At 40.9% G+C, this 25499-nt stretch overlaps 1 protein-coding gene across 1 annotated transcript in view; it reads left to right on the forward strand.

The window, feature by feature from the left end:
• VWDE (von Willebrand factor D and EGF domains) overlaps nt 1-25499 on the forward strand; it is a 66588-nt gene that overhangs the window by 12649 nt on the left and 28440 nt on the right. Inside the window, exons 3-11 of the mRNA XM_065398452.1 lie at nt 6966-7197; nt 15664-15720; nt 17100-17359; nt 18433-18522; nt 19464-19608; nt 20364-20578; nt 20967-21040; nt 23184-23457; nt 25269-25477. Of these exons, the coding sequence (XP_065254524.1) occupies nt 6966-7197; nt 15664-15720; nt 17100-17359; nt 18433-18522; nt 19464-19608; nt 20364-20578; nt 20967-21040; nt 23184-23457; nt 25269-25477 (1556 nt within the window). The remainder of the gene's footprint in view (nt 1-6965; nt 7198-15663; nt 15721-17099; nt 17360-18432; nt 18523-19463; nt 19609-20363; nt 20579-20966; nt 21041-23183; nt 23458-25268; nt 25478-25499) is intronic.

Raw genomic sequence — 25499 nt, forward strand, 5'->3', positions numbered from 1 at the left:
AATAGGACAGAAAGGTGAAGTCATAATCTAGCTAGCTGAAAGCTTGTGCAATGCCAAGCAGGCTAGAGTAGGAGACCCACAACTACAAGGACATCACATCATTAATGTACCTCTGCCCAAAAACAGAAGAGAAGGGAGAGCAAATTAAATTAATTTTGTAGCATTTAACCAGCTGAAATTTACAGCCACTACTAAGTGGGCTTTCTTGATGCTAGTCTATTCAGGGATATTAAGGTTTTTAAACACAAATGTAAGGCTAGTGGTTTACTTAAAAATATTCAAAGCAGTATACATGATTTTAGCCCCTTGATTCCCCTCTTAGTGGGCTGATTTTAAAATGTACACTTTAGGAGGCGATATTAGTCATAAAATGTTGATCTAATAAAGCTAACGTAAATGAGAAAGAGCTAAGATTAGTTTGTCTCTGACAGCTAACCACATCAGATACAATAGTCATCCTTAACTCTGAATTTCCTAGGTTTGCAATGCTTGTTTTTGAGATGATTACAACATCTCTGTAATGGTTTTTATCCTTAAGTTACTGCTCTCAACCGTAACTCCATCTTAACAGAGTTTTGTCTTGGAATTTCCATGGTCTTTTTTAATTAAAAATGTCATAGTAAACAAGAAAAGAGAATGCTACTATGTGATATTTCTTCTAATGATTTGAAAATATGTGGTATCAACTTTAAAACTTCACAGGTACACCAATGCAGAATAAAACAGCCATAGCACGCTGGCTGGTTAAAAGGGATTTATAGCTGTTATGTGTCTTAAGAGCAGCACAAAGCAGCTGAAGTGTAGCAGTGATTCTGACTCTTCATTTGCAATTGATTTATTAGTGTAGAGGGCTATGTTACAGAGACCGATGTTATATGAAAGGAAGGGCAGGGGAAGCTCACTCTCAGAGCCTGATGTCTATGGACTCCTATGCTCATGCCTCAGATCCCCCAGTGCTGCCTTGGTGTAGAGCGGAGCCAGAGCAGCGGCATCATGGGAGGTTTTTCAAGCCCTGATCCCCAAGCTAGTATACAGCTATGGTTTAAAACAGTAGGTCAGGACCCCAAAGTGGGTCAGGACCCCATTTAAATGGGGTCATCAGGTCTGACATTAGACTTGCTGGAGCCCGGGGCTCAAGCCCAAGCCCAAGCCCCACCTCCCAGGGCCAAAGCCAAAGTCCAAGGGCTTCAGCCCTGGTTGGCGGTGCTCAGCTTACAGGCCTGCCACCTGGGGTGAAGCCCTTGGGCTTCGACCTTGGCCCCCCTACCCGGGGCGGTGTGGCTTGGGCTTTGGGTTTGGCTCCCCTGCCCAGGGCAGCGGGGCTTGGTTGGGCTCAGGCTTTGTTCCCCCCTCCAGGGGTCGCATAGTAATTTTTTTTGTCAGAAGGGGATTGCAGTTCAATGAAGTTGGAGAATCGCTGACAGAATCTGTAAAGAACAGTGATAGATGAGCCGAGTCATCTACCAGTGAGAACTCTTGACATATGTGTCCAGTGTTCCTTACATCACTAACTCATTATAACCAATAGAATTGTTATCTGCAAATTAGCTATGGAGGAGGACTGGTGATTGTTACCTCTGCTATCACAATGGCCCCGCTTAAGACTTACATGAGCAGTTGACCTTACCCTGTCTGTAGCCCATGTAGTCATAGCGACTATAAACAATGATCACTAAGGGTATGTCTACACACAATTAAACACCCACGGCTGGCCCATGTCAGCTGACTTGGGCTCACGGGGCTCAGGCTGCGGGACTGTAAAATTGCAGTGTAGACATTTGGGCTTGTGCTGGAGCCCGAGTTCTGGGACCCCACGACTGGGGAGAGCCCCAAAGCTCAGACTCCAGCCCAAGCCTGAGTGTCTACACTGCAATTTTACAGCCCTACAGCCTGAACCCTGCAAGCCTGAGTCAGCTGACCCAGGCCAGCCAGGGATGTTTAACTGCTGTGTACACATACTCCAGGAGCCTAATTTCTTCAAATATAACTTGTGCACAACATTTCAATTAATATTAACCGTGTAAAATGTTTGAAGTTTCTGCACTACTCCATTAACAAATCATTCAGAACAAAGAAAAGATACAGTAGCTAAATTTCTTATAGGACACATTTAAGATTAGGTTTAACACGAACTAATCAATTACTTGTAAATTCTCCGTACACGTATTCTGTTTTCAAAACTGTAAGTTTGGGGGAGGATGCACTGTACTTCTCATACATTACAAAGCAGTTGAATCCTTGCTCTAAGTTCAAACTGGAACTCAAGCTTAACTGAAGCCATGACCAGCATCTCCATAATAAATGATTTCTAAAAAATAACCTTTGGTATGTTTAAAAGGGTCACTTACCCAGTCTGGCATTAAGATACCTATGCAACAGTTTCTCCTCCCTGGGATACTTCTGTAGCCAGGCTCTAAGCCTGTTCTCTGGCACCTTCTGCCAAGACTTACCTAGGCTCCTTCTCCACCTCCTCCCCATATCAGGGGTGCTGGAACAATTTGTATAGTGGGGGTGCTGAGAGCTATTGAACCAAACTGTAAACCCTGTGCATGATGGAAACCACTTCAAGCCAGGGGGTGCATCAGCACCTCTAGCACCCCTAGTTCCAGCACCTGTGCCTCATAGGGAATCCCCATTGGTTATGGAGGAGCCTCCCCAGCACGTTGCTTTCCTCCTAGCACTCCACATTGGATTCCTTACAACAGGAAGCCATCACTGGTCTTTCTCCAGTTCCTGGAGTGCCTCCCACAACACTGTTGTTCCTGCCAGCTCTCTTTCCACACACAGCACAGGATGTAGCTTATCTCTCAGCAGGCCTAGCTGTCAGTAACATGTTTTCTGGACTGTCACTCCCATGATGTGTGGGGTAAACCAGGCACAGATGAAGTTGGGCCCAAATTCTCCCCAACCCTTTGACAGTACGTTGATTGGACAGTTGCACATCTAACTGCCATAGTTGTGCAATTGCATGTCTAACTGCCATAGTTGTGCAAACAAACAGGTATTCACCCAATTTTTTTGGTATATTTTCAGAGGCCAGTTTGAAAATTTAAACCCAAATATTTAATTTAAAAAGAACCCACACATTTTAAAAACATATACAATCCAATATAGAGAGTGTCAGAGCATAACTGGTAGGTTGAAAAAAAACTGGCTCTTTACCTAAGCAGCACGTCATTTATAAACGGTGTTTTCTACACTTACTGCAGAAACACATCTGTGTATATATATCTAATCTCATGGCCAAAATAAAACAACTCAAGTAAAAAAATGAAAGTTTATGTAGAAAATTTCTTTCATTTTCAGTCCCTCTGACTATTAGAAAACTTTTAATTCAAGCTACAATGAACTCTTTGCCAGAGATTCAAACTCTGCCAAACACTCTGTTCCAGACTTTCTTTAAAGCAAAATCTCATCTCACAGGACTCTGTTCACCTGATAAATTAATGTTGGGCTCATGACCTCCTAGATTCAAGAGAGAAAATTTCCTTCTGAGATCATGATCTTCTGTGATAGGCTTGTGAGTCTGTATAAGAAAAAATTCTTTGTAGGGCCGGCCATCAGAGTTCACTCTATCAGGAAGTCATCTGAGGTAAAAGGTTATCCCAGATCCTGCTGGAGAAGACCAGACTGAAACTTCTCCAAAGTTCATACAAACCTCAGAATTTCAGATTCATGATCTTCATGTGAGTTTTTTCCAAGTGCTAGTTTTAACACCACTGCACTAACTCTTTAGCAGCAAGGTGGTTTTCCATTTTAATTGTAAAATGAATGTTCTGGAGAAAGAGAAAGAATAATATACCTATGTCCTCAAGGTGTTTCTTCTCAGATATCTTTCAATAGCACACCATATATAGAGAGGGGACCTTTTAACATGAGTGTTTAGTCTGGTAAACTCAGAACCATTACCTTTATTATTATTATTGCTATTATTATTTGTATTGCCATAGCGCCTAGAAGCCCTAGTCATAGACCAGGGCCTCTTGTGCTAGGTGCTGTACAACACAGAACAGAAAGTTGGTCCCTGCCCCAAAGAGCTTAGGCTTCTCTCATGCTCCAATTTCTTTTGCTGTAGTGCAGGGGTTCTCTAACTTCATTGCACCGGGACCCCCTTCTGACAACAAAAATAACTACATGACCCCAGGAGGGGGGACCAAAGCCTGAGCCCGCCTGAGTATGACATTAGAATCTAAAGATCCCAAATGAGAGTGGAGCCCCTTTGTTCTAGGTACTGTGCAAACATATAATGAGAGATAATCACTGCTCTACCGAGCTTGCAACATAAATAGACATGGTAGGCAAAGTGGTGGAATTAAAAACAGAGGCACAAAGAGGTGAAGTGTCTTGCACAAGATCACACAGCAGATCTCTTGTATTAATTTAGATGGAATATATGGGCGAAAGGTGTTAACATAACCCAGTCACTCTCCAACACTAAACAGTATTAAACAAGGTTTGGCATTTGGCTTACAGAGACCTCTGTCTGCTTATTACCATGCCAAACACATCATTAAAAATCCTTCTAACCTTTTATTGAAGATACAAAACCAAAGGAAAAACAGTTAACGAACTTGAAAGTAAGACTTTATTCTTAACTTTATACTTTGTTCCCCTTCCCTTTATCTGGAGAGTTTTTAGAATGAAACCCCCCTGGTTTGACAGTCTTAGATGGTATCATAGGTGGTAATAATTGTCCTTTTGAGGAAAAGAGAAGAAGTTTGGTTGAGATGGGCCAGAGTTGTTGCTCTTGTTAAAGATCCCATTTCTGAAGATGACAAAACAAGATAGATTCAAAAGGGGGAGGGGAAAGAACTGTAAAGATAGAAAAAGCAGCTTCTGTCTCTGATGTTGACTCTCACTTGTAACCTCACTGTTGAAAAAAACATGGGCTCAGTACATGGTCATATCAGCCACTCCGAGATCTGGCAAACTTGTACCAGTATCAGGCTGTTTAGAGCACTGCTTTTAGCTGCCTTCTTGGTCACAGACTTATGGCAGTGTTGCAGAATATGCAGTCTTGCCCAGCTAAGCCAGACTCTTGTAACACAGAAGGAAAAAGGAGAGAGAGGAAAGAGACAAAATAAGGTAGGGAAGGAAAAGGACACATGGGGGGGGGAGGGAGACAAAGTCTCACATCCCAGGCAGTGGTTGGGATTTATCTGGAGCCAGTGAAGTTGGAGATTTCCTCTGGCTTCATCTCTCTGGCCTGGTCTTGTCAGGCATTACTCAGGATTAGGGTGAAGAAGATCCGGGGTCCCAGGAAGTAGTGGGGCTGGTGAAGCTCTCTCCAGTAGCCAGTTTTTCTCTCAAAGTCTCTTTCTTTAAGGACCCCAAAAGGGAGTGGTGAGTGGAATAGCCCATCTACTCCTTATTTTGTCCAATTAGGCCTAGTTTCAGCCACACCAGTTTTGGTTCACTGATTTCTGGTTCCCCACTTCTCTTGTTTACCACAATCCCTGAGTTATATCAGTAGGCCTTTCTGTCTTGCTTTTGCACCTTTTCCCATCAATATTTGTTGTTCTAGGTTATTACAACATCTTATTAACTTACACTCACTTTTTGCAGTTGAACTCACAATTAGGATAAATTAGTATGCCCAGTTATCACAATAGGTCAATGGCAGAGCTGACCTTTAAAATTCTTCAAAAAAATTCTTCAAAATTCTTTCTTCTTCCAACTAGCACGTCCTCTGTTTGATAGCCAGTTTTAGCATGTACCAACCACTTGTATATGGGTCCCTATATCATTCAGACATTTGCACATCACAGGAATTACGTCGTCTGCTTTTGGTGAGCAGATGTAGAGCACAGGGGTTCTTCTTCATGTGTGTGGTATGGCAGCCCACACCATCTCACAATCTGCCCTTGGCAGCCTTACATGTATACTAAGCAGGAGGACTGATAAGAGTGAAACTTGTGCAGACCCACAGGTGAGAAAAGCAATTTATGCCCAGTAGAATCGTTAGTTAGATGAAGTATAGCAGAGCTTAAAATGTATGTGTAGGCTTCTCTATGGCACTCATCACTGTAGTATCAGAGTGCCTCTTAACGTTAATGAATTTGTCCTAACAAGAGTGCTGTGAGGTAGGGAAACACTATTATCCCCATTCTAAAGATGGGGAACTGAGGGACAGAGTGATTAAGTGACTTGCCCAATATTTGTGTATATTGTCATAGGCGGTGAGTTATATGGGCCCATGGTGCCCATGCTCCACCAATATTTAGGAACGTGGGCCCAGCTCCACCACTGTTTGGGCTTACCGCACTTTTGGGGGGCTTCAGCGGGATGCAGGGTCCAGGGCAGCCTGGTGGGATTATGCGGGGGGCCTGGTGGGATTGGGGGAGGCCTGGTGCCAGCAGCACCGAGCGACCCAGCCCCAGCCCTGCCCCGCCCCGCCGGGTCCCAGCATCGCTCTGGGGAGGGGGCAGAAGCCGGAAAGAGGTGGGGCAAGGGCTTGTGGGAAGGGGAAGGGGGGCAGGGAGGGGGAAGAGCAGGGGTGGGCTGGGGCCGGGTTGCTCGCTGCTGCCGGTGCCAGGCCCCCCGCTAACCTCCCAGGCCGCCCTGAACCCCCATGTCCCCCTGAAGCGTGGGGGCCCCCAAAGCACAGGGCCTGGGGCGGTTGCCCCAGTCTGTCCTATGGATGGGATGGCTCTGCCTGGACCCCGCGTCCCCCTGAAGTGCGGGGTCTGGGGCAGTTGCCCTGGTCCGTCCTATGGACAGGACGGCTCTGCTTGGACCCGTTCTGGGCACCACCAAAAATTATACAAACCTGGCGCCCATGTATATTGTGTATTTGCATTCAACTATGTAAAAACACAACACACATTTTCCATGTGGAGATGAATTCCCCATTTACTAAAAGCTGTTGCAGTAAAATAATTGAAAGCATATGTATCTTGCATTAAACACTAGAGCAGCTTGGTACTGTATTAACTATTTTAAACTGCTTTTCCTTGGTGCTAAAGATGAATCACTGTGGAACTCAAGCCCCTGTCTGGTTATCTCTAACGGAGTCAGAATCCATGCCTCCACCGGGTGAGATCAAACAATTAACAGCTTGTGCAACATGGCAGTTTTTCTTCAGCACTACAAAAGACTGCTGCCTTTTCCGAATCCCTGTCAGTGTGAGGAACTGTGGAGAATTCTTTGTTTATTTGCTACAGCCCACTCAAGGATGCATGGGGTATTGTGCAGAAGGTGAGGAAGCACATCCTATCATTCTACAAAATCTGCGTGTGTGCTAGTAAATATCTCTTAATCATTTTTTTGATTTAGCATTCATTATTTTAATGTGTTTTTCCTTGTTTGATTTGGCATCTTATTGAGTGTAAACATTTGAAAATGAAAACATGCATTTTAAAATTTTCCTGTAGCCTTTATTTGTAATATTGATAGTGTAGATCAATAATTTGTTGAGATCTCATGGTGAGATAAAATTATATGTATGAATATATTTTGTTGAGTTATTGGGTATTTAAAAATACAAGAAATTCAACTTCGCATGTATCAGTTAGTAGTGGTTTGATCCACTAATAAAATACCTTATTTGTCTTGCTATAACTATATTTTTCTTTCTGAAGAGAATGCGCATTTTATAAAAAAAAATTAAAGTTGGAAATACCAACAAATAACAAATGTATTTGTATAAATGGGGCATAAAAGAACTGGAAAAGTATCTTTGTAGAGTTCCTGTAAAGACCACCTGTTTGTTCCCAAAGGAATTGCAACTAGGGCCAAATTATCAAGTGTCTGCTAGTATCCTTATTCTGCAATTAGATTTTCTAGCACAGATCCCTATGCTAGTACAGAACCCCATCACATGGGCTACAGGGTCCTGATTCAGGAAAGCACTTAAGCATATGCTTAAATTGGGGCCTAGATTTGTACTATCAATTTTATACAGTCTTTTTGCAGATGCAAATTTAAAGGCTGGGTTAAGGCCACTTTGAAAATTTGGTCTTTAACGTCATCTTCACAAAAACTCTGATTCAAGTGATTTTGGATAACTAGGGAAAAAACTGGCCATATCAAAGTCTTAGAATTTAGGAATTTGTGCTAATGTACTGCATTAGTAGCAAATCAGAGTAGTCTAATCTATCATGTATGAAAATGTACAGATATTTTACCGTGTAGCAATGGTTCTCAACCTGTTAATCATTGTGGGCCGCAGATTGAGAACCACAGCCCCCCCCCCCTAAAACTGCCCACCGTCCCCTATGCCCAGAGCCCCTACCCAGAGCAGGGCCAAGAGTAGAGCCCTGGGTACAGGCCGGGCAGCCGGACCCCAAATCACGCTGCGTGGTGCCAGCAGAAGCTGGGACCGAACTCCGCGGTGCGGGGCTGGTAGCGCCCGGGATCCCCAGCACCGGGCCAGGAGCAGAGTGTCCAGTGGGGCCGGCAGCCAACACACGAGAAGCGGGGCCAGGAGCAGAGCCCCACCCAAAACCTGAGGCAAACACCTAGTTCCCAGAGGCACCCCGCCCCAAACCTACCCACAGACTCACTCTCCAGCCCCCTGCCCCACTGCGGCACTCACCAGCCCCCTGCTGGCAGGAGCGCTGGTGCAGGCTGCAAGATGCTGTCTCCCCCTCAGCCAGCTCCAGCCCCTGCCAGACCAGAGCAGCAAATTCTGAATTTTTTTTTGCACACAGCTGGGCTGCAGCTGTATGCTAATTGGGCCGCATGTGGTCCGCGGGTCGCAGGTTGATAACCGCTTCCTTATATATTATTTAAATTAATACAGATCTGCTAATGCACTAAATCACATTATTTTACAAACAACTTTGATGTGGTATTCACCCCACACTAGCTTAGGAAGGGTTAATGAGGCTGAGAAGGGGCCAGTTAAGTGTATAGATCACAACTGGGAAATTAGGAGGCCTAAGTAACCCTGGATTGCTGATGGAGCCCAGCAGAGATGGAACAGATGAGCTTAGTATAAAGCCAAGAAGATGTCAGCAAAAAAGGGCTGCAGTGAGGGAGTCTATAGCCATTCTCTGGACATAGGTGAGGGAAGGAAGGAAATCTAGGGGGAGAATAGGAACCCTGGGTATCCGGGACATGAAGGAAGGATTACCCAGAAGGATGATGGAGCAGAAGCTTGAGAGAGGCACAGTAGGAAAAGGCTTAGCGAAATGGCAGCAAGGTGAGACCTTGCAGATGTTGGCTGCTGATTAGAGGGTCCCTAAGTTGGAACCGGGAGTAGAGGACAGGCCTGGTTTCCCCTACCAGCCACTGAGGAAGTGGCACAGTCAGGGCAATGGATTTGGAGACTGCCTGGGATGGTTTGTCCTTTGGGACTTTGATACCCTGGATGGGGGAAAACACATAGTGACTTGGCTAGAGGGCCAAGCTATGAAGAGGAGCACCCGAGTCAGAGAGAGAGGGAGAGAGGTGCTGCGGGATGCATGGACAAATGACGGAAGGGGGTGTCGGACCTGGAAGGAGCTAATTTCCAGAACAGCCAGGAGAAGGCACCCTAGTAGAGAGTGTACCTCGTGACATGACTTAATAGATTAGAAAACTTCCATTTACATCTGATGACTCTGCTAATAGAAAAGTTTCTTCTACTAAAATGTATTTGTTTGAACTAAAACTTCAAGGGTCAAAATTTATTTTCAAAATGTGATCTAGCATTTTAATTAAAGAATTTAAGAAAATCTTTCATTATCAGGAAATGGAGTACTTTCATTCTGTAGTAAAATATAATCATTTATTCACATTTATTGATTTACATGAGGGAAGAAATAATTATGACAATTAATTAACTGCTTTTATTTAAAAAATAAATAAAGGAAAATATACTGTTAAAGTACAAACATTTTTCATTACCCAGTGTAATTTATTTACTCATCTTACACAAACAGATTTCTAAATGTGTATGGGGTAATAAACCATTTATTTTTATAGTATAAAACATGCTAAATATTGGAATACATTTTCAGTGTTAAGTTAAACTCAGAGATATTTCTTTCCTAAACAGAAAGTAATGAACTGCAAAAAAATAACAGAAGTACATTTACCTTAAAGGCTTAATGCTGTTTAGTAAATTGATAACACTTTGAAAGGAACATTTAAAATATTAAACTTACCATGAAGATTTAATAGTTTTATATTTTAAAAAATGAGCTTTTAGTGCTTTTTTAAGGCACTTATACCAAAAACATATTTCAGTGTCCATCAGTGAAAAGGATACTGTTAACATGTTTAGGTCTTTGCATTGACATCAGTGGGCATTAGATTTGTCCCTTTGGGAGTAGGTGTATCAGAATTTGGCACTATGGTCTTACTTATTCCCATTGAAGCCAATGTCAAAATGTTCATTGACTTCAGTGGCACAGAATTAGCCCCTATATCTATACACAGAGAACTAACTATTAAGCCTCGTTTCTGGGGTGTGATAAGGGCAAAGAGAACAGAAATGTTGTAGTTTCAGTGTGAAAGTAACTAAACCCATGCAAGACAACTTTGCATCCTGTGTTTGTTTGGATGAATTATTCATGAAGAGGAGGAAGAGGGTGTGAGACACCAGTTAGAGATCTGGTCAGTGGATTCCATGGCACACAAACTCCCATTATTAAAACTGATGTAGGGGAGTAGCAGCAGTAGCTAGTAAAGAGTAGCTGCATGGGTGCTCTGAGCCTGAAGCGCGTTTTGAAGCCAAAGACTTTTTTCTGCAGCTCTACTGGGGTTATGTCTACACTATCATTTTTGTCGGCATAATTTATGTTGCTCAGGGGTGTGAAAAAATACTCCCCCGAGTGATGTAAGTTACACCGACAGAAGAGCCAGTGTGGACAGTGCTATGTCAGCGGGAGAGTGTTTCCCGCTGACATAGCTACTGCTGCTTGTTGGGGGTGGTTTAATTATGTTGATGGGAGAGCTCTTACCCATCAGCATAGAGCGGCTAAATGGGAGATCTTAGAGTGGTGCAGCTGCATCGGTACACCTGTGCCGCTTTAAACTCTCTAGTGTAGACATGGCCTGAGTTTTGTCATATTTTCGTAAGAACGGCCATTCTGGGTCAGACCAAAGGTCCATCTAGCCCAGTATCCTGTCTTCCGACAGTGGCCAATGCCAGGTGCCCCAGAGGGAATAAACAGAACAGGTAATCATCAAGTGATCCATCCCCAGTCACCCATTCCAAGCTTCTGGCAAACAGAGACTCTAGGGACACCATTCCTGCCCATCCTGGCTAATAGCCATTGATGGACCTATCCTCCATGAATTCATCTAGTTCTTTTTTGAACCCTATTATAGTCTTGGCCTTCACAACATCCTCTGCAAGGAGTTCCACAGGTTGACTGTGCGTTGTGTGAAAAAATACTTCCTTTTATTTGTTTTAAACCTGCTGCCTATTAATTTCATTTGGTGACCCCTAGTTCTTGTGTTATGAGAAGGAGTAAATAACACTTCCTTATTTACTTTCTCCACACCAGTCATGATTTTGTAGACCTCTATCATATCCCCCCTTAGTCATCTCTTTTCCAAGCTGAAAAGTCCCAGTCTTATTAATCTCTCCTCAAATGGCAGATGCTCCATACCCCTAATTGTTATTGTTGCCCTTTTCTGAACCTTTTCCAATTCCAATATATCTTTTTTGAGATGGGGCGACCACATCTGCACGCAGTATTCAAGATGTGGGCGTACCATGGATTTATATAGAGGCAATATGATATTTTCTGTCTTATTATCTATCCCTTTCTTAATGATTCCCAACATTCTGTTAGCTTTTTTGACTGCCGCTGCACATTGAGTGGATGTTTTCAGATAACTATCCACAATGACTCCAAGATCTCTTTCTTGAGTTGTAACAGCTAATTTAGACCCCATCATTTTATATGTATAGTTGGGATTATGTTTTCCAATGTGCATTACTTTGCATTTATCAACACTGAATTTCATCTCCCATTTTATTGCCCAGTCACCCAGTTTTGAGAGATCCTTTTGTAGCTCTTCACAGTCTGCCTGGGACTTAACTATCTTGAATAGTTTTGCATCATCTGCAAATTTTGCCACCTCACTGTTTATCCCTTTTCCCAGATCATTTATGAATATATTGAATAGGACTGGACCCAGTACAGACCCTTGGGGGACACCACTATTTACCTCTCTCCATTTTGAAAACTGACCATTTATTCCTACCCTTTGATTCCTATCTTTTAACCTTCCCTCTTATCCATGACTGCTTACTTTGCTTAATAGCCTTTGGTGAGGGACCTTGTCAAAGGCTTTCTGAAAATCTAAATACACTATATCCACTGGCTCCCCCTTGTCCACATGCTTGTTGCCCCCCTCAAAGAAAACTAGTAGATTGGTGAGGCATGATTTCCCTTTACAAAAACCATGTTGACTCTTCCCCAACAAATTATGTTCAAATATGTGTCTGACAATTTTGTTCTTTACTATAGTTTCAACCAGTTTGCCTGGTACTGAAGTCAGGCTTACCAGCCTGTAATTGGTGGGGTCACCTCTGGTGTCCTTTTAAAAAAATTGGCATCACATTAGCTATCCTCCAGTCATTTGGTACAGAAGCTGATTTAAATGATAGGTTACAGATGACAGTTAGTTGTCCTGCAATTTCACATTTGAGTTCCTTCAGAACTCTTGCTTGAATAGCATCTGGTCCTGATGACTTATTACTGTTTAGTTTATCAATTTGTTCCAAAACCTCCTCTAATGACACCTCAATCTGGGACAGTTCCTCAGATTTGTCACCAAAAAGAATGGCTCAGGTTTGGGAATCTCCCTCACATCCTCAACTCTGAAGATGGATGCAAAGAATTCATTTAGTTTCTCTGCAATGGCCTTATCATCTTTGAATGCTCCTTTAGCATCTCGATTGTCCAGTGGCCCCCCTGGTTGTTAAGCAGGCTTCCTGCTTCTGATGTACTTAAAAAAAAATTGGTATTACTTTTTGAGTCTTTGGCTAGCTGTTCTTCAAATTCTTTTTTGGCCTTCCTAATTATATTTTTACACTTTATTTGCCAGAGTTTATGCTCCTTTCTATTTTCCTCACTAGGATTTAACTTCCACTTTTTAAAGGATGCCTTTTTGCCTCTCACTGCTTCTTTTACTTTGTTGTTTAGTCGCGGTGACTCTTTTTATGGTTCTCTTACTATGTTTTTGAATTTGGGGTATACATTTAAGTTGAACCTCTATTATGGTGTCCTTAAAAAGTTTCCATGCAGCTTGCAGGGATTTTACTTTTGGTGCTGTACCTTGTAATTGCTGTTTAACTAACCTCCTCATTTTTGTGTAGTTTCCCTTTCTGAAATTAAATGCTACAGTGTTGGGCCGCTGTGGTGTTTTCCCCACCACAGGGATGTTAAATATAATTATATTATGGTCACTATTACCAAGTGGTCCAGCTATATTCACCTCTTGGACCTGATCCTGTGCTCCACTTAGGACTAAATCAAGAATTGCCTCTCCTCTTGTGGGTTCCAGGACTAGCTGCTCCAAGAAGCAGTCATTTAAGATGTCAAGAAACTTTATCTCTGCATCCCATCCTGTGGTGATATGTACCCAGTCAATATGGGGAGAGTTTAAATCCCCCATTATTATTGAGGGTTTTTTTAATAGCCTCTCTAATCTCCCTGAGCATTTCACAGTCACTATTACCATCCTGGTTGGGTGATTGGTAATATATCCCTACTGTTATATTCTTATTATTCAAGCATGGAATTACTATCCACAGAGATTCTATGGTACAGTTTGGTTCATTTAAGATTTTTACTTCATTTGATTCTATGTTTTCTTTCACATATAGTGCCACTCCCCCACCAGCATGACCTGTTCTGTCCTTCTGATATATTTTGTACCCTGGTATTACTGTGTTCCATTGATTATCCTCATTCCACCAAGTTTCTGTGATGCCTATTATATCAATGTGCTCATTTAATATGAGGCACTCTAGTTCACCCATCTTATTATTTAGACTTCTAAAATTGGTATATACGCACTCTAAAACTTGTCACTTTTTAGCTGTCTCCCGTTAGATGGTGTAATTGAATCAGACTTTTTTCATTTGACTCTTTCTCATCAGATCCTACCTATATTTTATCATCTTGCATACTCTCCTCCTAACTAGGACATAGAGAATCTCCATTAATAGATCCTCCCCTAAGGGATGTCTCTGTCTGAACCATGTGCTCCTCCGCACCTGTCGGCTTTCCCCCAGCCTTTAGTTTAAAATCTGCTCTACCACCTTTTTAATTTTAAGTGCCAGCAATCTGGTTCCATTTTGGTTTAGGTGGAGCCCATCCTTCCTGTATAGGCTCGCTCTTTCCCAAAAGTTTCCCCAGTTCCTAATAAATCTAAACCCCTCCTCCCTACACCATTGTCTCATCCACGCATTGAGACCCTGCAGTTCTGCCTGTCTAACTGGCCGTGCGTGTGGAACTGGAAGCATTTCAGAGAATGCTACCATGGAGGTCCTGGACTTCAATCTCTTACCCAGCAGCCTACATTTGGCCTCCAAGACCTCTCTCCTATCCCTCCCTATGTCATTGGTACCTACATGTACCGCGACCCCCGGCTCCTCCTCAGCACTACACATAAGTCTATCTAGATGTCTTGAGAGATCCGCAACCTTTGCACCAGGCAGGCAAGTCACCACGTGGTTCTCCCGGTCATCGCAAACCTATCTATCTATGTTTCTAATGATCATATCGCCATTACTAATACCTGTCTCTTCCTAAAAAAAGAACAGGAGTACACAAGTACTCCTGTTCTTTTTGCGGATACAGACTAACACGGCTGCTACTCTGAAACCTGTCTCTTCCTAATAACTGGAAGCATACAAGCAAAGTCTTTTTTACTTTTATGCTTTTCCTGCTGCCTTGTCTGCTAACTGTTTCCTCGTTAGCACTTGACAGCTGCAAAATGCCAGTTTTCAAAAAGTAATTACCAGTGTGGGATGAGAAACAAATACAAACTTTGTAACATGGAGTAGCATAATCTGCTCCCCATTCTTGCTAACTCATGAGTGTTTCAGTGTGGTTGGATCTCAGTTTTTCTGTTTTACCTTGTGATTGACTAGGTGCTTTTTAAAATGTTTCTAACTGTACAAGTATTTTCATGTTTAGTTAAGGCACCACTGCTGTTGTACCTATTAAGAGTCAGGGGAGATTTGCTTGCTGCATATTACACAAATTGCACAATGGTAATTGCACAAATGCTATATCTCTTAGGCCACTCTTAGGCCATCATTTTTCAAAATTAATCTACATGGAATTCAGCTGAGTCATAGGTCTGAATTACTCCATAAAGCATTTAGGCTTTTATTCAGAAAAGCATCCCTATTCAGGAGCGTGCTTTAGCTCCTGGTTAGTCACTAGCCAAAATCCAGAGGTACATGCTGAAAGACAGTCTCTGTATTAGCCAGTGTGGGAGGGCAGTGTGGGTGCTTCATGCCCCTGCCCCTTAACACGACCTATTTATTTGATCTGCCCATCTTAGGGTTTTGTACTGACTCCCATCACTGTACTGTGTGATCCTGATTGCGAGGATTGATCTGGTTGCAGATACCAGAGTTAGCCTTTAATTAGTGTTTTGATTATATTTATCATTACTTAACATGGAGCAATATTTTAAGAGCTGGTGTATAATTAATCTATTTATAGATATAGTACTTAAGCAACTTTTTTATTGTTGTTTCAGAAGCAAAACCACAAACCTGTGATCCTGGGGAAGTGAAAACTCAAGGTGTCTGTAGTAGTAAGTATTTTGTCTTGACTTTCATGATTTTCTTTATAACCAGGACCTAATAATTTCAAGATTTTGTTATATTTTTTACGTTTGTTGTTGGTAAATGAAGTATCTTGTCCTTTTGCCTAGAAGAAATTAAAACAGCACCATTAGTGATCAGGTAAGAAACAGCTTGTGTCTCAGGGTACGTCTACACTGCAAAACAAAACAAAACAACTATGGCAGTGAGCCTCAGAGCCCAGTCAACTGCTTTGGGCTCACGGAGCTCTCGCTACAGGGCTAAAAATAGCAGTGTAGGTGTTCCCGCTTGGGGTCTGAGGCATTCTGAAAGGAACATTAAAATATTAAACTTATTTTTCAGGTTTAATAGTTTTATAATAAAAATTGAGCTTTTAGTGCTTTTTCAGGCACTTATACTAAATACACATCTCAATGTCTATCCGTGAAAGGGATACTGTCAACATATTTAGGACTTTCCATTGCTGGAGGGGGTTGGGGGGTTCCAGTGTAGATGTACCCTCAGTAAATATTTCTGTGTAGCCATAATCTATTATATTTATATTTTTTATAAATCTGGGGTTGCACATGTGCATCTGGCAATGTTTTCAGTGGAAATCCTTGGGGACCTAAGGACTCTCCATGTGATCTCTTGCAGGGCCTTAGATTGTAATTGCTGTGTAAAATGTGATTCACATTATGAATCCATACACAAGTACTAAATAAGTAATAATAATGGTTAATAATGTTGATTTACAAGTTACTTTGATTTGAAGATTCCTTTCATACCTAAATGCTGGCGCTCAACAACACCCCTTTCCTTGCAAACTCTGCTGCCTGCATACTGTCCCACTACACTTAGACCATTCCTAGTTTTGTTTACAGGCTAAGTGATTGTTCCTCTCAGCTATTCAAATTGATTTGTCTGTTACTTTTGGCTCTCTGGCAAGATTTTGTTGTTGGCTTTTATTTCACTCCATTTTACCTTCCTCCCCTCCCCTTTCTTGAAGCAGTGGTAGTTTTGCTATCCAAATGTTCTTATAAAGAAAATAGCAAATCTTCTTTAATTCTTTCACCCTTCTCTCCAGGCTATGAATAATCAATATCTAAAAAAGGACTTTTCTTATTTTAATAACTAGCAAAAGGAAAAATATATTTTTTTTCTTGTTGTGATTCTCACCAGTTTTCTTTATTTCACTGACTTTATAAAATGTAATCGCAAAAGAAGTCTATATATGGAAAGAGTAAACGTTCTTGCTTTTATAACTGATATTTAAACTTTCTCAATGTGAGTTCAGTCAACATAAACCAATATTGATTCTCCTCAGAATGAAATTCACAAATTATGTTTTTGTTTTGTTTTTATTTGTACATTGTATGTTTTGTGGTAGGTAGACTGTCTCCTTCATCATCTCCATCCCCATCACCACCACCTCCTACTTCACTTGAAGTTGTGGCAGAGTTGGTTGAAGCCAGTGTTTACTTAAGGTGTACTTTTGATGTTCCTCTCACAAATAGTTCAGTGGGATTTATTGTAACTTGGTCCAGGCTTGCTTCTGAAGACTTCAAAGAAGAACTGAGACGAGAGACAACAGTTCAGGCATTCTCACTGTTAGAACTGGATGGCATAAACCTCAGACTCGGAGACAGGGTATGTTTAATAGAATCGTTTTGTATATTAGTAAATATATTATTTTCCTCAATGCCCATTTTATTTACCAACCTATCATTTCATATATGCTCAGCAGATAGCAACAGTAAATGTTAAAGGCAGGGTACCAATGTGTTTCTATATACATTTTCTTGGCAGCAGTACTGTGCCTTTAGTTGTTGTTTATAATCAGTGATGCCAATATGAGTGCAGAAACCTCGTGGGTACATCAGTAGTGATTATTGCCATCATGGTCTTGGGGCTGTCAGTCTATGTACAGTGTGCATTGTGCCCCTGTTAGTTTGAACTTGCATCTTTGCTACCTTCTACTGTGAGTTTGTAAAATCCTGTAAATTAAGTGAGTTTGGGATGGATCAGTATGTAGGTAAGAGCCTATAACGCCTAGCTGCTGCAGCAAGAGGTACTGGTGATTCAGCACCAGGCTCTTCTCCTCCTGAATTAGTAACAAACCACTGCCCTAATATGATGGTCAGGGCAGTATATTGTTGGAGGATCTGTCTTTTTGATTAGATGTAAAGTGAAACACTTGACCACTCACGAACATTAAGGGCTTGGTCCTGCACCATTAAAACCAATTGAAGTTATGTCGTTACTTCAGTGGGAGCAGGATCAAGACCTCAGATCCCCTAGTACTTTTTATAAGAACAGAGGTGTTAATCCCTGAAAAACAAGATGCTTTCTACCCATAAATGTTAAAATGAGGGTTAATGCTCTCTCCTCACCCCTCCATAGGTGCTGGAACTAGGGGTGCTGGGGGTGCTGCTGGCTTGAAGTGATTTCCATCATACACAGGGTTTACAATTTGGTTCAATGGATTTCAGCACACCCACTATACAAATTGTTCCAGCACCCCTGCACCCCCCTCCAAAAAATAAAAGATGTAAAAACATTTCCCTACCATTTTACCTGGGCTGTTTGGTAGTGACATTGCATTAGTAGCCAATCAGAAGGCCAGTTGCTTAATAGTCATGGTAAATTGCCAATCCTACATAGGCCACATGGTCATCCAAAAAACTGTTGCTCTGTTACTCCTGTTTTACCTTTGTTCACAGATCTTCTGTAGCAGTTCTACTTTTTTCTTGGAAAAAACAGATATACAAAGCCTACCTGTTGAGAGCAGTGAATTTTTTGCTGGCATTAAGGTACTTTGGAAAGGAAACAATATTCTACTCTATTGCAACAGAAGCTTTTCTAATTATTGTTGTTAATTACAGTTGTAGTAATAGTGCATGTATTCTAAAAGATTGTTATTTGCCTATTAAATACTCTAGCATCAGTAGATGATGAAAGAACTCAACTTCAAATGCTTTTATTTCTTTTGTGCTTTTTCATTCTAATCACACTTGCTAAAGATGCTAAATGAAGAGAAGGTGGGACCAAGTAAGCAACAAGACAATGTATGATCACTGGACACTCCAAATGGATTGATAGTGAACTAATAAGTAACAAAGCTCAACTCTGCTGAGCTCAAGTTCCACGGGTGGTGGGGAGGCAAAGGTGCCTCCTAAGCTACTTTTATGCCTCTGCAGTCACTGATGCCAGCTAGATGGCCCCCCTAGGGACTGTTCCACTGACTTATATACATGCTTAACTTTATCCACTGTGAGTGGGATTACTCACAGTGTATAAAGTTAAGCACATGCATAAATCTCTGCAGGATCAGGACCCATGTTAGCCCCATGTTCTGCTAAGTTCTGCAGTGTGCTTTGTAAAATGTAAACATATTTTCTTTTCCACACAATTTTACATGCACAATTGGACCCTATATTGATAGCCCAATTTAAGGTGTCTTTGTAAATTAGCCCTAACTATATTCTCTTATGTGTACTATACAAGGATCTATATTGCTAGTTTACAGAGACAGGTTCTAGGGGAAATATTATGTTTCATTTTCTTCTGGATTTTGCTTTCACTAGGAGACAACTTTGTAGACAACATATTTGTTTTATACAGCTGTAAAAACTGGATTTTAACTTTTAAAAAGTTATACAGAAAATGCAATTTTCTGTTATTACGGTAGTTCACACAGTAAGATAATCTCAAGTAAATATTTGCATTCTTAGCATGCTTTTTTATATGCCAGCTGCATCCTGAGTCACTGAATATATCAGAAGATGGAAGAGAATACAGACTGACAATAGAAAGTAGAATTCCTATTCCTTGTCCCAAATTTAGCCAACTTGAAAATGACTGCAAAATCTCATTAAAATTAAATACTATTGATGAAGGTAAGTATTGTCCTAATTTTTATTAAGTTTCCCACTTTGAATATGCATTTCTAAACCTTCCCTCTAGATTTCAGATGTTTTTGGCGTTGTCATAAATTATGTGATATGTTATATAGTATATAGTAGCACAGAAAAGTCATAGGTCAAATCTGCTTCCATTCAAGGTCTTGGGAAGCAAAGGCCTGATCCAACACCCACTGCAATTAATAGAAGGCTTTCAATTGACTCCAATGGGCAGTCCATCAGGCCCCCTGCCATTGACTTCAATGGGAACAGGACTGGACCCTGTGTTTGCACATTGCTAATTTTGTCACATCAGCCAGTGCAAGCAAAGAAAATTCAGAATGAAGGATTCTCTCCATGACTCATTGCATTGCTCTTAACTAATATAGCACTTAGTCCTGCAGTCCTAACTCTTAGCCATTATTATATTTTTTCTGCAGTCAAGTAGAACTCCTGTTGACTTCCATGAAAGTTTTGCTTGGGGAAAGACTGTAGGACTGGACTTGTGGTTTTGTGTATATGATTATAGATGTAGAATCCAAGACCAATAGCTTATCTGTGCATGGAGATCCAGGTAGCTTTAGCATTACCAAAATATCAGGAAAGTAGAAGGCCTTACTCTTTCATTATTTACTTACACAGTACCAGCAAAATGTTTATTATCTACTCAGGCAAACACTAAAGGGAAAAAAATCTTCTGATTTGATTTTTCCTCTAAATGAGTCACTAATGATTGGTTTTCATTAAAACAGGTAAAGAGCAGCTAGGCTTAAACTTGGCTCTTTCTTCTTGTGATGTGGATCTTCTTCAGAAACCCTGCATTAATGGAACCTGTAGCCAGGTTATTGTTCATTTCACTGCTGTGACAGATTTTGCTCAGGATGGAGACAGAGTTACCAAGATTATGGTGGAACCTATATTAAGTGACAATTTCCTGTGGAACCGCTACATCCCAGAAGGCATACAGGTTGAAAACCATCATATTAAAATCTTTTTAAAAAGATAGGGCCAGCACCTCAGCTGGTATAAAACGTTGAACCTCCATTGGCTTCAATGGGTTGTGTTGAGTCACACTGTAATTTCTAATGGCGTAGTTTTCCATCTTAATATTTTCATTTGAATGGAACTATTTGTCTTTTGAATTAAAAAAAATATTAATATTTTAAAGCTAACATGACCACTGAGAATAGTAAAAAATGAAATTTGGAAAGAGATTTGAGAATGGATTAATTATAAAGCAAACTGGTGTTTTAAGATCAGTAACTAATATGTGATATTAGTATTAGTACATAGATTATGGAATGTATTGCCTGACTTGATAACAGTTACTTACTGTGAATCTCTTTGTTTTGAAGATTACAATAAAGGATCTTCCCTCTGCCTACTGCTACTCATTTACTGACCCACATATAATTACATTTGATGGCAGGTAATCACTGGATCGCTACGTTTAATTATAAGTGATTTCATGAACTTATATTAGCAACACTGTTAAATTGTTTATTGTACATTTCCCCCCCTCCTCCACACATTCATCCCCAAAACAATAGGGATAAACATATTTCAGTTTGTACAGGCTTCATAGTAATGCTTCTATTATTTGTATTTCTAAAGACAAAATGCTTTTCTTCGCTGCATGGCAACAGAGTGAGGCAAATTGTATTGTTCCCTGTGAAGTGTGGCTGTGGTGGAGCATGCCAGCAGAGGAATGGTGGCTACCTGTAGCTCTTGCTCACACTCTCTATATGTGTACAATAAAACACACACATTTCAGGAGGATTGGCTGAATGGGAGAGGTTGAGACGGTGAACAGCCACTCCATCAGCACAGTCTCCTAGCAACTACCTATAATTTACTTAGAAAAGTGCTGTATGGGTTAATGCTGTTTGAGCCAGTCATATACCCAGCTGCCTCTCACACATCACCACAAAGCCTTTTCACACAGGGACAGAGCAGCTTCTGTGCCCTCAATGAGTGCAAGTTCGGTTGTACTTTTCCCTCCTCTATGGCATTTCCACTGCATGGGGAGGGTCAAGGCAGAAGAGAATCCATGCAGGAGAAACTATGCACCTCCTGAGCACCACAGAAAAAACTTCCCCATTGGTTCTTGTCAGGGTAACAGGGCCGAGCAGAAGGGAACATGTGGCCCCCAAACAAGGATGTTCATCCACACATAGTATGGAGACACAGAGTGAACCCCATATAGGAAGGGAGAAATGCATCTTCTCTTACCAGGATTGGGTCAGTTACAGGATGGCCCTACAGTGTATATTGGGGCTAGAGATTCCTTTCCTGAGTCCAACTGTATTGCAGCACAGTCTCACATGAGCAGTAGATTTTATTAGCATGTTCATCACAGAGGGCCTTATGTTACTAGCAATAAAAAACAAACAAAACAATGAGCTTGATTCTGTCGTTCCTACTTCAGTGGGAGTTAGCTTCACAGGACACTTCTCTTCCATGGGCAATTTAACCATGGAGATACTGCAGGATTGGGCTTGTTTGTGATTTATAATGGCATTCTCTAGCTGAAAGCATGCTGTCAAAAAGAGAGAGGCTGATGGTTTGGAAAAAACAATGCAACCTCTTTATTTACACGCTGGGAACAAGAAGTACAGGGCGATTGTCTTTAGTGAATCACTAGCTTATACCTTGCAAACCCGGTAGAGTGGCCATCCCCAACCACATATGCACTGTGTTTACCAGGTCACTGTGCATATAGCAAAAATCAAACACTGTGTATGCTTTAGTTAAATTTCAGACACTATATATGTCCTGACATACTGTTAGCTACTGAACAATCTTCCATTTGTTTAATTGAATACCAGTAAATTGAATGCTTATCCTTGTAGGAACAGAAAATTCCCTCCTGAGAAAAAAGCCATGACTTGTATTTAAGCTAAACCATTTTTTGTGTCTCCAAGAATATGCACATTGCTGTTCTGTTTCTGTTGAGTTCAAACTGACCCTTACCCAAGTCTGTGATCCTCTAAACCATTTTTGTAAGTGGTATTTACACACTTCAATAACACCCCCCACCTGAAACTTCAGGCTCCTCCTGTTCAAATCATTTAACCCTTTAGAGGCACGCAATGGTGGCTCCCATATCAAACGGTGGAAAGTGCTTCTCTTGACACCAGTCTTTGATGTAATCCCCTTTTGTCCTCCTGGCTATCTTTCCATACATACATACACTCCCCACTTCTACACCACCTGCCCATCCCTCCACCCTCCAGGATGTTGTTCTGCACCTCCCTCTGCAGCTCCAGTGAAGTCTACTTTTGAATATGCTCTGATCTCTCTTATTTTAAATTTTTGATTTACAACTGTCTCCATTTAACAAGTCATTATGCTGATTTCTAGAACAAAAAAGGTTTTTTAAATTTATTTTTAACTTTAATGTTTGGCTTACTTAGAGCATGGAGATAACTTTGAAGGGAAACAGTAGACAATGCAAATAAAGTGTTAGAAATTTGTATCTTATAGAGGAAAAGTTTTTGACAAAGCATGTTGCAGCTTTTTATTATACTTTAAGATGAAGATGATGTCACATGCTTTTCTTTTGCTCCCAGGTTGTACGATAATTTTAAAACGGGAACATTTGTGCTCTATAAGAGTACATCTCGGGATTTTGAAGTTCATGTGCGCCAGTGGGACTGTGGCAGCCTTCACTTCCCAGCATCATGTAACTGTGGCTTTGTTGCCAAAGAAGGAAGTGATATAATTGCATTTGACATGTGCAGCGGTCAACTACATGAGTCACAGCCACATTTATCTGTAAAGAGTAGAGACATAACGGGAAGCAATATCAGGATCACTGAATCCTATCTAGGAAGAAAAGTCACGGTATGTGGTAAATATTATTTGCTGTGGTGTTACTCATTTTGGAAGGTATTTCTGCCAATTCATACTGCTAAAGCCTGTGTTATCTTCTGTAGTGAAACAATACAATAAAGCCTGTTTTACAGCTCTAATCCCATTGAATCAAAGGGATAAAATATCCTCCCAGAACACATGCATGAGTCCCACCACTGCTCTTGGAAATTACATACACATGTCAAGAGGAGATTATCCTTTGAAGCCTGAATTACAAAGAAAATGTTTAGGCCTCCGTGCTTTATAAGTTTAGATATACCTGCTGCATGACAATTTTAGTAAATTAAGAATCAAGAGCAACATTTTCAAATGTGGGTGGCAAAATCCACATTTAGGTACTGAAATAAAAGTGGCCAGATTTTCATTTATATTGCATACTTCATTTGAAGAGCCCAAATATTAATCAATTAATCAATACACCTCTATAAGGTAGAAAAGTATCATTATCCCCATTCTACAGATAGGGAAACTGAGACACAGAGAGGTTAACCAGCTTGCCCAAATTTACTCAGTGAGTCAATGGCAGAATTGGGAGTGAAAACCAGGAGTTGTAAAGTCCTATGTCCTTGCTTCAACTACTAATCCGGTGCCAGTCACCTCCTCTACTAATATCTACCATGCAAGAGTAACACTTTTTGCTCTTCTATGAATGTACAAGCATCCTTATTTTTCCTTTTGCCTAGAGCTCAGTGTTTCTGATTACAGAAGAAATAAACCAGTTTAATGAAGCATGATTATGTTCTTTACCTGCTTGCTGAAATTTAATTATCAACTTTTTTTCTAATAAAGCATTAAACCAGCATAAATATTGCTTAGCATTGAAGAAAAATAATTATGGGTAAAGCATTGTCACTTTATCTACTGAAAGACTGTCCCTATTCAAATCCAGTGGCTGGAAGTTGAAACTAGACCAATTCAGACTGGAAATAAGACACAACTTTTTAACAGTGTGGATAATTAGTCATTGGAGCAATTTACCAAGGCTCGTGGTGGATTCTCCATCACTGGCAATTTTTAAATCAGTATTGGATGTTTTTTAAAGAATGTGTTCTAGTTCAAACAGGAATTAATTCAGGGAAGTCCTATGGCCTGTGTTATGCAGGAGGTCAGACTAGATGATCACCATGGTCCCTTCTGGCAATATTAATCTATTAAAATATCTTATTACATCTATCCAGAAGATTTTGCTCTTAAAACACATTGTTCCTTTTCAAATAGATTGCAGAGATGTTTGAACTAAAATAATAAACTCTGAGATTCTCTTGAGATATTCTGGAACATTTAGGTCCAGCTTCTCATGTGTAGAAGGTGACTTTGCACCATATTACCAGCAGATTCTGGCCTTAAAGCCAGCACAGCCAGGTTGAGGGTGACCCCAGTGTTAGGTGATCCTCTGGTGGCACCTGTATCTCCCCTTCCCTGGTGCCAGCATATATAGAGTGACTTGATCTTCTCTATGCTTAACTGATCTCTGGCTCCTTGTGTTTTTGGAGCAGTTGGTCCTCCATTTTATTCCTGCTAACAACCATGAAGTCCTACAGGACTACAACGTATAATATATCTGACCGTCATGAAGGTTATGTGGCCATGAAATCACCACACTGGCTTGTAGGGTTTGACTGTGAGATACAATATAAAAATAGTTCTGGAAAGGTTAGTCAGATGAAGAGTTTAACTGCTATATACCTGGCACTTCCCTATTTGTTTCCCCTGTTGTCTGATATTTGATACCTAATAATTAGTTGTGTCTATTTGTTGTGGTAATATCAATCTATTTTTAGATCTCATTTTCTTCTGGAGCTTTCATTCGTGCCGATGTGAGTGAATGGGGAATGAGTGTGACACTCCGGGCACCCAGTTCAGATTATAAGAACACTTTAGGACTTTGCGGCACATTTGATGGAGATGCAGAGAATGACTACCACACTGTGAACGGGATCGAAATCCCAAAGAATTCTAACGCTCATCTTACTTTTATTAATGAGTGGAGGTAAGAAAAACCATTTACTTCA

The sequence above is a fragment of the Emys orbicularis genome, chromosome 2 (genome assembly GCF_028017835.1).
Source record: "Emys orbicularis isolate rEmyOrb1 chromosome 2, rEmyOrb1.hap1, whole genome shotgun sequence".
NCBI lineage: Eukaryota > Metazoa > Chordata > Testudines > Emydidae > Emys > Emys orbicularis.